The sequence below is a fragment of the Engystomops pustulosus genome, chromosome 9, assembly GCF_040894005.1.
Source record: "Engystomops pustulosus chromosome 9, aEngPut4.maternal, whole genome shotgun sequence".
NCBI lineage: Eukaryota > Metazoa > Chordata > Amphibia > Anura > Leptodactylidae > Engystomops > Engystomops pustulosus.
Window position 1 is genome coordinate 105,336,966 of NC_092419.1, and position 12,642 is coordinate 105,349,607.

The 12,642-nt window shown below is 44.1% G+C and overlaps 2 protein-coding genes across 2 annotated transcripts in view; one reads left to right on the forward strand and one right to left on the reverse strand.

The window, feature by feature from the left end:
- Positions 1-12: 12 nt before the first annotated feature.
- SSNA1 (SS nuclear autoantigen 1) lies at positions 13-3,570 on the reverse strand. The gene is made up of 3 exons (XM_072125264.1): positions 3,438-3,570; positions 2,938-3,137; positions 13-257 (listed from the first exon to the last, which is right to left on the reverse strand). The coding sequence occupies exons 1-3, from the start codon at positions 3,487-3,489 to the stop codon at positions 159-161; spliced, it is 351 nt and encodes a 116-aa protein (XP_071981365.1). The 5' UTR covers positions 3,490-3,570; the 3' UTR covers positions 13-158.
- Positions 3,571-8,723: 5,153 nt separating this feature from the next.
- Positions 8,724-12,642, forward strand: part of LOC140077790 (multidrug and toxin extrusion protein 1-like) — a 33,723-nt gene continuing 29,804 nt past the window's right edge. The window contains exons 1-2 of the mRNA XM_072125267.1: positions 8,724-8,905; positions 11,363-11,541. Of these exons, the coding sequence (XP_071981368.1) occupies positions 11,365-11,541 (177 nt within the window). The 5' untranslated portion in view covers positions 8,724-8,905; positions 11,363-11,364. The remainder of the gene's footprint in view (positions 8,906-11,362; positions 11,542-12,642) is intronic.

Below are 12,642 nucleotides of genomic sequence, written 5' to 3' on the forward strand. Positions count from 1 at the left end.
CCAGTCTTGATATAAGAGGTTGTAATAAAGGGGTCCTCAGAGGTGCAGGATAAGGATCCCCCGACACCCGCACAGGCTCCGCCCTCTTTATTACACAATATAAAAATACTATAATACATAATCTGTATCCGCTCATTCCCATGTCGAATATCTCCCCCTCACGTGCTTGGGGGATTTCCACGGACTTCAGTGGATTTTCCAAGATTTCCTGCTTCCCTCTTCAAAACATTCAGTAACGTCTGAGAACTCTCCAGGATCTGCGAAAAATCCAGAAAAGAGAAGTGAAGACACCAAACTCTGTAGAGGTGTCATAGCAGATCTATTCCTGTACATAGGGGGCAGTATTATAGTATTTATATCCCTGTACATAGGGGGCAGTATTATAGTAGTTATATTCCTGTACATAGGGGGCAGTATTATAGTAGTTATATTCTTGTACATAGGAGGCAGTATTATAGTAGTTATATTCTTGTACATAGGAGGCAGTATTATAGTAGTTATAGTCTTGTACATAGGGGGCAGTATTATAGTAGTTATATTCCTGTACATAGGGGGCAGTATTATAGTAGTTATATCCCTGTACATAGGGAGCAGTATTATAGTAGTTATATCCCTGTACATAGGAGGCAGTATTATAGTAGTTATATTCTTGTACATAGGAGGCAGTATTATAGTAGTTATATTCTTGTACATAGGGGGCAGTATTATAGTAGTTATATTCTTGTACATAGGGGGCAGTATTATAGTAGTTATATTCCTGTACATAGGGGGCAGTATTATAGTAGTTATATTCTTGTACATAGGAGGCAGTATTATAGTAGTTATATTCTTGTACATAGGGGGAGTATTATAGTAGTTATATTCTTGTACATAGGGGGGCAGTATTATAGTAGTTATATCCCTGTACATAGGGGGCAGTATTATAGTAGTTATATTCTTGTACATAGGTGGCAGTATTATAGTAGTTATATTCTTGTACATAGGTGGCAGTATTATAGTAGTTATATTCTTGTACATAGGGGGCAGTATTATAGTAGTTATATTCTTGTACATAGGGGGCAGTATTATAGTAGTTATATTCTTGTACATAGGGGGCAGTATTATAGTAGTTACATTCCTGTACATAGGGGGCAGTATTATAGTAGTTATATTCTTGTACATAGGGGGAGTATTATAGTAGTTATATTCTTGTACATAGGGGGGCAGTATTATAGTAGTTATATCCCTGTACATAGGGGGCAGTATTATAGTAGTTATATTCTTGTACATAGGGGGCAGTATTATAGTAGTTATATTCTTGTACATAGGGGGCAGTATTATAGTAGTTATATTCTTGTACATAGGGGGCAGTATTATAGTAGTTATATTCTTGTACATAGGGGGAGTATTATAGTAGTTATATTCTTGTACATAGGGGGGCAGTATTATAGTAGTTATATCCCTGTACATAGGGGGCAGTATTATAGTAGTTATATTCTTGTACATAGGTGGCAGTATTATAGTAGTTATATTCTTGTACATAGGTGGCAGTATTATAGTAGTTATATTCTTGTACATAGGGGGCAGTATTATAGTAGTTATATTCTTGTACATAGGGGGCAGTATTATAGTAGTTATATTCTTGTACATAGGGGGCAGTATTATAGTAGTTATATTCTTGTACATAGGGGGCAGTATTATAGTAGTTACATTCCTGTACATAGGGGGCAGTATTATAGTAGTTACATTCTTGTACATAGGGGGAGTATTATAGTAGTTACATTCCTGTACATAGGGGGCAGTATTATAGCAGTTATATTCTTGTACATAGGGGGCAGTATTATAGTAGTTATATTCTTGTACATAGGGGGCAGTATTATAGTAGTTATATTCTTGTACATAGGGGGCAGTATTATAGTAGTTATATTCTTGTACATAGGGGGCAGTATTATAGTAGTTACATTCCTGTACATAGGGGGCAGTATTATAGCAGTTATATTCTTGTACATAGGGGGAGTATTATAGTAGTTATATTCTTGTACATAGGGGGCAGTATTATAGTAGTTATATCCCTGTACATAGGGGGCAGTATTATAGTAGTTATATTCTTGTACATAGGGGGCTGTATTATAGTAGTTATATTCCTGTACATAGGGGCAGTATTATAGTAGTTATATTCCTGTACATAGGGGACAGTATTATACTAGTTATATTCCTGTACATAGGGGACAGTATTATACTAGTTATATTCTTGTACATAGGGGGCAGTATTATAGTAGTTATATCCCTGTACATAGGGGGCAGTATTATAGTAGTTATATCCCTGTACATAGGGGGCAGTATTATAGTAGTTATATCCCTGTACATAGGGGGCAGTATTATAGTAGTTATATCCCTGTACATAGGGGGCAGTATTATAGTAGTTATATCCCTGTACATAGGGGGCAGTATTATAGTAGTTATATTCCTGTACATAGGGGGCAGTATTATAGTAGTTATATTCCTGTACATAGGGGGCAGTATTATAGTAGTTATATTCCTGTACATAGGGGGCAGTATTATAGTTGTTATATTCTTGTACATAGGAGGCAGTATTATAGTAGTTATATTCCTGTACATAGGGGGCAGTATTATAGTAGTTATATTCTCATACATAGGGGGCAGTATTATAGTAGGTAAATTCCTGTACATAGGGGGCAGTATTATAGTAGTTATATTCCTGTACATAGGGGGCAGTAGTATAGTAGTTATATTCTTGTACATAGGGGGCAGTATTATAGTAGTTATATTCTTGTACATAGGGGGCAGTAGTATAGTAGTTATATTCTCATACATAGGGGGCAGTATTATAGTAGGTAAATTCCTGTACATAGGGGGCAGTATTAAAGTAATTAGTTATAGTTTGAAAGTCTCGGTTGTGCCCATATTATGGGTCATGGTTCTGGTACCAGTCTCTACCTTCATATATGCAGCCTGGGTTTCTGCGATGGTTTTATCAAACTCGTTCCTGGAGGCCATCTTCCGGGCGAGGCTCTCGTTGACCCGGGACAGTTTCTCGGTGAGGATCCGGATGTCATTCTGCAGCTTGTTCTTCTCTTCCTCCTCTTGTTGGATCTGACGGTTCAGTTCATCTCTTTTGCTGCAGAGATCTTCTATACCTGAGACATCAGGAGGAAAGAGGGTGTAATAAGAGGCGCACCCATAATACCAGGAGTTTGGGGCACACAGGGAGATGATCATGATGGGAGTCCTGGTAAATGGGGTTGTATAAAGTACTAAATGCGACCAACCAAAAGGTCCAGGTGTGGGGGTCTGCGGGGGGGGGGGGGGTGTTATAGTGTCCAGTTGCAGGGGTCAGATGGGAGTTATAGTATTCAGGTGCGGGGGTCGGACGGGAGTTATGGTCCAGGTGCGGGGGGGGGGAGAGAGAATGGGAGTTATAGTCCTGGGCCCCGTACATTTCACCAGCTCGTTGTTGTAGGTCTGTAGCGCTGCTCCCTGTTGGCTCATGGCTCCTCCGCTTCTGGTAACAGCTCAGTCCCTGCGCCCGCCCCCTCCCCGCTCAGCAGCCTATAAGAGACGCGGAGCCGCACCACGTGACCGCATAATACAGGCCCGGAGATGTTCCGAGAGGTCACGCGGGGCAGGACGGCGTCCCTGGCTGCCATGGAGATGGCGGGAAGCCCCACACTGTTACGTCATCAGCCGCGGCCGAGCGCCAGTCATCAGTGTGCGGCACCCGGGAGGAAGAGCGGCCGCAAAAAAAAAAAAAAAAAAACAGAGAAGGACTACAGTGACTCCTACTTCGCGCCTCAGTATCAAACCCACATCCAGATCTATTTATACAGATAACCCAGGACAGGCACATCCTGTATTATACCCCAGAGCTGCACTCACTATTCTGCTGCTGGTGCAGTCACTGTGTGCATGCATGACATTACTTATACTGTACTGATCCTGAGTTACATCCTGTATTATACTCCAGAGCTGCACTCACTATTCTGCTGCTGGTGCAGTCACTGTGTACATACATGACATTACTTATCCTGTACTGATCCTGAGTTACATCCTGTATTATACCCCAGAGCTACACTCACTATTCTGCTGCTGGTGCAGTCACTGTGTACATACATGACATTACGTATCCTGTACTGATCCTGAGTTACATCCTGTATTATACCCCAGAGCTGCACTCACTATTCTGCTGCTGGTGCAGTCACTGTGTGCATGCATGACATTACTTATACTGTACTGATCCTGAGTTACATCCTGTATTATACTCCAGAGCTGCACTCACTATTCTGCTGCTGGTGCAGTCACTGTGTACATACATGACATTACTTATCATGTACTGATCCTGAGTTACATCCTGTATTATACCCCAGAGCTGCACTCACTATTCTGCTGCTGGTGCAGTCACTGTGTACATACATGACATTACTTATCCTGTACTGATCCTGAGTTACATCCTGTATTATACCCCAGAGCTGCACTCACTATTCTGCTGCAGTCACTGTGACATTACTTATCCTGTACTGACACTACTGATCACAAAACATTGAGCAATACCAGCAACAGCTAAATTAAATTGTTTATTAGGTACAATTAAAAAGTTAAACATTAAAGAGTGTGGGCGGCTAAATAGCAAAAACATAAGTGCTGGGCAGCGGACACATAACGTGAAATATAATAAATTGGTTTATCACAGTGCAAAGCATAAGATGCCAGAATCCATGAATCAGAAACAGCAATGCGCAGTTGCAATAAAGAATAATGGTATATACCTTAAATCAGATTATAGCAGTGCACATGGAAGGAACCGCCCTGGCACGTGTTTCAATCCCAACAGAACTATCTCGCCACAAAAATGATTGAATCTCGAGTACAGATCGACATAATAGGGTCCGAGCGACGCCATACAGGCTCTTCCCTCAGAAATCTGCTATAGACGGAAAAGCTGGAATTTAATAATTCTCTTATTACACTATTTCCAGATTACCCACAGGAGATTCAAAAAGCTTATATTGACCTCAAAAAGAGACTACGGGCTACGGGGGTTGTGTATTCTTTGCTCCATCCAGCAAAATTGAGCGTGTTTTTATAATGTGAAGGAGGCAAACAATTAGATTGAAAGTGTATTTCTTGGAATGTCCGCGGTTTGTGTGACAGAATAAAAGCTGTCACATTGTTACCACTCAACCTATTCCACTTACTAAAGAGGAGGGATTATTATAATTAGGTCTTGTCTTTCCAGAGTTAGATGTTAGGGTAGAACCCCAAGGGCGATTGCATTGTCATTTAGCTGAAATGGAGGTTGTGCTAGTTGGCTACTTGCCCCCAACAATGTCAGCAGTCATGTTGGTTAAGATTAACGGTAGCTACATTTTATAAAATAAAGACTTTAAAAACACCCCCAAAAAGACCCCCACCAAACATGCCCCCATAATCCTCTACCCAGCCCCTTTCTATATATACCAAATTTATTTGAATTAATGTTGGGAAAGCTGTTCGTAACAGATCTGACCTCTTACCAAATAAGTGGTCGGATATTGTAGAATTTCCGGTGGCATTGAAGAGCCTCGGCTACCGATGGCACATCCCCTGAAGTTTTTTTCTTTCCGTGCTGAAGTTTTATTTGTGAAAATGTTCCTAGTGCTGGACAATTCCTGCAAGTGGAGGGGATTCTGCCCTGCTGGATGACAGAGACCTCTTGTAATCCTATTACCATACTTAGGGAGGGAAAGGATCCATTAGATATGGAGTGTAAAGGCTGAATCCAACTAGAAGCTCTGAGAGTGCGCAAGCCTTAACCCTTACTGGTCCAGAGGTTGCAGCAGTTCAGTAATAGACCACATTTGAGACTACCGACTAAATAATATTCGGCGCATTTTCAGTCAGACAGCAGAAGACCCTGACACAGATGTAACATAAAGTAAATAAATAATAATATTTCCATAACGTCCCCCATGACGGCCCACTTGGAGGATGACCCTTGACCTCTGTAGGGACAGGAAGCAGAGAGGTTAAAAGCCTCCCCCCCTCATCCTCCCGCCAGTGTCTTCCTGTCCCTACAGGGGTCAGGTCAAGAGAGGGTCTCTCTCCTCCTAGTGGGGGGGAGGGGGACGTTATTCGGTCTAAGTTCCCCTCCGGACGGTCCTCGGTTGGCTCGGCGGTGCGGGCCCTCCCTGGATCCGGCATCGGTCTGGTTTTCGTCCTCTCCGGCGGCCTGGCATGTCGGGGCCCTCGCGTGGACGCGAGAAACTACGTTTCCCAGAAATCCCTTGTGGCCGATGACGACTTCCGGTCGCGACCGGAAGTTACCGCGTGTCGTCCAGGATACACACTCGGACAGCGCGGATCACGGAGGTGGCCACCTGCAAATACCATAAAGGTATTTAAATCCTCTAAAGCGGGTAGTCAGTTGATCTGAGGTCTATGACATCGATTCGAGGTGTTGGCCGTCCCAGACAAAAAATGGCTGATGAGGCAGACTTGGGCCTACTCCACCCCCCGGTTCACGTGAGTGGTGCTGTATGGCAGGTTATATCTTTTTGTGTATGGAGAACACCAAGTCATTATTTCTTTGCCTTCTTCCCCTAGGAGCAAGGGTCTAAGGGGAAAGGCAAAGAAGATAAATCGGGCAAACCCGAGAAGTCTAGTAGAGAGAAACCTGAGAAAAGTAAAATCCCTGTTAAAAAATGTAATATGTGCCTCCACACTCAGGTTTCTCTCTACTAGACTTCTCGGGTTTGCCCGATTTATATTCTTTGCCTTTCCCCTTAGACCCTTGCTCCTAGGGGAAGAAGGCAAAGAAATAATGACTTGGTGTTCTCCATACACAAAAAGATATAACCTGCCATACAGCACCACTCACGTGAACCGGCAAGTCTGCCTCATCAGCCATTTTTTGTCTGGGACGGCCAACACCTCGAATTGATGTCATAGACCTCAGATCAACTGACTACCCGCTTTAGAGGATTTAAATACCTTTATGGGGAGCCCATCCCCCTTGCAGGTGGCCACCTCCGTGATCCGCGCTGTCCGAGTGTGTATCCTGGACGACACGCGGTCACGACCGGAAGTCGTCATCGGCCACGAGGGATTTCTGGGAAACGTAGTTTCTCGCGTCCACGCGAGGGCCCCGACATGCCAGGCCGCCGGAGAGGACGAAGACCAGACTTCAGCTAGGAGGTTAGGAGAACTCCAAGCCATTTCTATTAGAGAGCATTATATGTGCATTCTTCCCGACAGGATAGTTCTGACTCCAGATCCGAGTTTCGTCCCCAAGGTGGTGTCGGATTTTCACAGGAATCAGGAAATAATCCTTCCATCCTTTTGCGGGAATCCCTCTTCAAGCAAGGAAATGGCGTGGCACTCCTTGTATGTAAGACGCTTGGTTTTAGCTTATTTACAAGCCACAGAGTCCTGGCGCAAGGATCACAATCTCTTTGTTCAGTTTCAGGGGAAGAACAAAGGGGTAAAGGCATCTAAGACTACGATAGCCAGATGGTTAAAAATGGCCATAGCCAAGTGTTATACAGAGCAAGGGAAAGAGGTTCCTCCTAACCTGAAAGCCCACTCCACCAGAGCCATATCTGCCTCCTGGGCGGAAAGAAGGGGCGCTTCTCTTGAGCAAATCTGCAGAGCTGCCACGTGGTCTTCTTCATCCACCTTCATTAAACACTACCGGCTGGACTTGCCTAACTCACAGGATCTCGCCTTTGGTCGGAAGGTGCTCCAGGCAGTGGTCCCGCCCTGATTCTACTTATTTGGTAGATCTCCAAGTGGGCCGTCATGGGGGACGTTATGGAAATGGTGATGGGGGACGTTATGGAAACGTCCTCCATGACGGCCTATATATTTCCCCCCCCCCCAGGTTTTTTTCTCTAACTTTGTTGATATTCTTTGTATGTGAATACAAAACATGCAGAATAAAATTATGTTGTATCTTCCACCGGTGTAGTTATTTGGTAGACACTGGCGGGAGGATGAGGGGGGAGGCTTTTAACCTCTCTGCTTCCTGTCCCTACAGAGGTCAAGGGTCATCCTCCAAGTGGGCCGTCATGGAGGACTAGATGGAAACCGAATTACCGGTGAGTCCTAATTCACCATTTGCACCACCAAGTTGAGCACATGCGCAATATATGGGAGGTGGCTTGGCTCATGTGCTAGAGGAGGAAGCATGGAAGGAGGAAATAGAGTAGCTATAGGCAATGAGTGATTGCTGCTACTGCTCCTGGTTGAGGAAGAATGATCCCTCCTTGCCTATACCTTCCCCTGAGCAGTGACTATCAGTAGCCTCATGAGAGTTGATCTCATGGACCAGTAGTTACCTATCGCAGTGGTAGCCAATTCACCTCTACAAGGTTAGGAATCCATAGCAGTGAATCGAGTGATTGTGGCACATTTGTTATGTTGACCCTGGCACCGGATGGATTTGGCAGGAGGCTTCGGCTCAGTTGGTAATAAAGCCCTTCTCCCTATATTCCCAGGATCTGTCATGCGCCTGATCCCCTGCATAGGCTGAATGGTACAACAACGCCACCAAGTGGTCAGAATAGGTCTCTACATGTGCATCATTGTATCAAAATGTCTGTTTGTAACCTAAGGGATAAATGTTTTAATATTAACTATGCAACTTATGTACATATCCTGCAGCTAAGCAGAAACCCACAGCGTCTAGACAGCGCAGGTCTATAAATATAGACTCTGTCTGGAGCTCTGGGCCCTTTTGGTTCTTAGTCTGTTGCTGATAGAACTGTATGCTGCTGTTCTGTGCTGCTGACCCAGATTACCTGCCAAGATTACCAAGGATCCAGGCTGAAGGAATATTCTGTTCCTGCCTTCTAGACGACTTCCAGCCTTGTTAGCCTCAAAGGAAGAAGTTTGTTACCAGTCTTGTATTTGCTCTCCCAAAAAAGGATCCGTGAGTTGACAACATCTCCCATTGTCTGTCTGGATCCTTGGCTGCTGCTAACATCACTGGCCTCTCAGTGATCTGGCACCAACACCTGGGGTGCCTTAGGGGAACCATCATCACACCTGGCCTCCCCCTCTTCTTGCCACACCCCGCTGTCGCCCCCTGGTGGGGATGTTCCAAAGGCGGCTTAGATACACTGGGGTAATCAGGCTTCGACAATGCAGAGACGGTCACCACTAGTATTGTGCTGCACCAGCTTTGTTATTGTATGGGTGCGGTTACACATTGCGTTTTGGTTGTGTTTTAAAATGCGTTACAACAGCGGAGGAGAGGTGATTTGGCTAATTGCATTACTGTTAACCTTTGCATTTAAAAAACACGATGTTAATGCATGCGTTAACAACACGTTTTGTAAATGCAAATGTTAACAGTAATGTAATCAGTCAAATCACCTCTCCTCCGCTGTTGTAATGCATTTCAAAACGCAATGGGGGTCATTTACTAAGGGCCCGATTCGCGTTTTCCCGACGTGTTACCCGAATATTTCCGATTTGCGCCGATTGTACCTGAATTGCCCCGGGATTTTGGCGCCCACGATCGGATTGTGGCGCATCGGCGCCGGCATGCGCGCGACGAAAATTGGGGGCGTGGCCGAACGAAAACCCGACGTATTCGGAAAAACTGCCGCATTTAAGAACGGAAAATGTGTCGCTCGGGACGCGCTTACCTTCGCTCAGCCCGAGCCGGTGAACTCCAGTGCGTTCAGATGCTTTTCAGTGCAGCAGCGCCACCTGGTGGACGGCGGAGGAACTACCTTATTAAATCCCGGCCGGACCCGAATCCAGCGCAGAGAACGCGCCGCTGGATCGCGAATGGATCGGGTAAGTAAATCTGCCCCAATGTGTGATCTAAGCCTTAGGGATCAGGTAACAGGCAGCACATGATGGGGGATACGTTTCTGATCTCTAGAAGTCTGTAAACCTGAAAGATCCTTAAGTACCAGGAACCACAAGTTCCTCATGTGAATGGAGTGGTGTGGGGTTTTGGCGATCTGCACTTCCTTACATGGAAACTGTCAGCACCTATGGCTATGTGTTAGGAATAGACCCCAGAGAGATGTGTAATCAGACCTCTGTGTATTTTGTTAGTAGCAGCAGGACTATAAAATATGGATTTATATTCCAGGATTGTAGCTTCTCAAAGTTCACAGTGGGCATGTCCTCACAGTGCTGTGCTCTTTATTCTCTACACGGAACTGCTCCAGAGCCCTCTCCTCTGCTTTTGGTGCCTATGAGAAACCTGCTACAGCTTTTACTAAGAGCAGAGAGGAGAGGCTATGAAGCAGCTTAGTGCTAAGAGCACAGCAGTGTGAGGACAACCTTCCATGATCAAGAGTCCACAACCAAAGCTTCCCTGAGGCGTCCTGTCGGCCTTCCCTCCTGTGATTACAGCTCCCATCATTGCCGCATATGAGGAATATTTAGCAGCGGCTCAGACAAGGGCCGGGATTTATGTGATCAGGCAGTTCTACTAAAAAGAGGCCTCGGAAGGTCATTGTAATCCCTCAGATACTTTTAAAGGGAAAGAAGCAAAATACACAAACAACTGCAGAGCACAATATTAGCAAGCACCCAGCTTTTCCGGGATCCTGAATAATGAGGGACAAAGGGCTGTCAGGAGATGCTAGGAGTTATAGCTCTACAGGTTTCTTAAATTATCAAAAAGTAGAAACGGAAAGAAACAGGGAAAACGGAGAGAGCAAAGCCTACTAAAAAAATTACTTTTGGTCCCCGTATAAATTATTCCACCTGGTCAAATGCCCCAGATAATCTCAAAATATACGCAACCTATTGTACTCCTCAAAGGAGGAGAAGAAATGAGGCAAAACTATAACATCAAACTACAGGTAAAATATATATAAATGTATATCAAAACACATAGGGGCACATATACTTACCTGTCCGAGTCGTGATCACCGAGGTGCGTTCCCCGATGATCCTGCCCTGTGCTGCGATCCACGTAGATCCTGCACCGGATATCCTGCTTGTGTCTCTTCCCCGCTCAGGTCCGCCGGAGTTCACCTTCTTCTTCCTGGTGCATGTGAGTGCATGGCTTGCGACACAAATTGTTAAATCCCGCGCTCAATCGGATCGTCCGGCGGTCCGCCCCTTGATTTCTGTTGCTTGAAAGTCGGCGCCGATTCGCCAAAATCCGATCGCGTGCACCAAAAAAACCTTGTAAATGCGGCGTACATTGGAAATCATCGGATATTCCTTAGTAAATGAGCCCCATAGACATATTTTCACCATGTCCATGTGTTGTGATATACATTTATGTGACTAAAGATTGTTATATATATTTTACCTCTATTTTGATGTTATAGTTTCTTCTCCTCCTTTGAGGAATACAAAAGGTTGCCTATGTTTCTTATATCTCACATTTCCTGTTCTTATATCTCAACAGGAATGGATAACGGGGAGGAAGAGGAGGACACCAGCCGCCAAGTCACCATAGTCCCCGGCAGAGAACCCAGCACCGAGCAGGACCCAGACACCACGGGATGTGCACAGAAGATCCGGAGAATCCTCCCAGACTCCATCCCCCAGGAGATGCACAAGATCCTCATCCTGGCTGGACCAGCGGTAACTCACTGACACTGACCCACAATCATCCGGGGTAGTGGTGGCGTCTCAGAGAGTGCACCATGTCATATAGTATTTATATTGTTTTACATAGGGGGCAGTATTATAGTAGTTATATTCTTGTACATAGGGGGCAGTATTATAGTAGTTATATTCTTGTACATAGGGGACAGTATTATAGTAGTTATATTCCTGTACATAGGGAGCAGTATTATAGTAGTTATATTCCTGTACATAGGGGGCAGTATTATAGTAGTTATATTCTTGTACCTAGGGAGCAGTATTATAGTAGTTATATTCCTGTACATAGGGGGCAGTATTATAGTAGTTATATTCTTGCACATAGGGGGCAGTATTATAGTAGTTATATTCTTGTACATAGGGAGCAGTATTATAGTAGTTATATTCTTGTACATAGGGGGCAGTATTATAGTAGTTATATTCCTGTACATAGGGGGCAGTATTATAGTAGTTATATTCCCTGTACATAGGGGGTAGTATTATAGTAGTTATATTCTTGTACATAGAGGGCAGTATTATAGTAGTTATATTCCTGTACATAGGGGGCAGTATTATAGTAGTTATATTCTTGTACATAGGGGGCAGTATTATAGTAGTTATATTCCTGTACATAGGGGGCAGTATTATAGTAGTTATATTCTTGTACATAGGGGGTAGTATTATAGTAGTTATATTCCTGTACATAGGGGGCAGTATTATAGTAGTTATATTCCTGTACATAGGGGGCAGTATTATAGTAGTTATATTCTTGTACATAGGGGCAGTATTATAGTAGTTATATTCTTGTACATAGCGAGCAGTATTATAGTAGCTATATTCCTGTACATAGGGGGCAGTATTATAGTAGTTATATTCCTGTACATAGGGGGCAGTATTATAGTAGTTATATTCCCTGTACATAGGGGGTAGTATTATAGTAGTTATATTCTTGTACATAGAGGGCAGTATTATAGTAGTTATATTCCTGTACATAGGGGGCAGTATTATAGTAGTTATATTCTTGTACATAGGGGGCAGTATTATAGTAGTTATATTCCTGTACATAGGGGGCAGTATTATAGTAGTTATATTCTTGTACAT

Excerpts from the sequence above, each read along its gene's own strand:
- SSNA1 (XM_072125264.1), bottom strand. The coding sequence starts at position 3,489 with ATGAGCCAACAGGGAGCAGCGCTACAGACCTACAACAACGAGCTGGTG. Across the intron at positions 3,138-3,437 it reads CAACAACGAGCTGGTGAAAT|GTATAGAAGATCTCTGCAGC; the intron begins GTACGGGGCCCA and ends CTGATGTCTCAG. Across the intron at positions 258-2,937 it reads CCCAGGCTGCATATATGAAG|ATCCTGGAGAGTTCTCAGAC; the intron begins GTAGAGACTGGT and ends GATTTTTCGCAG.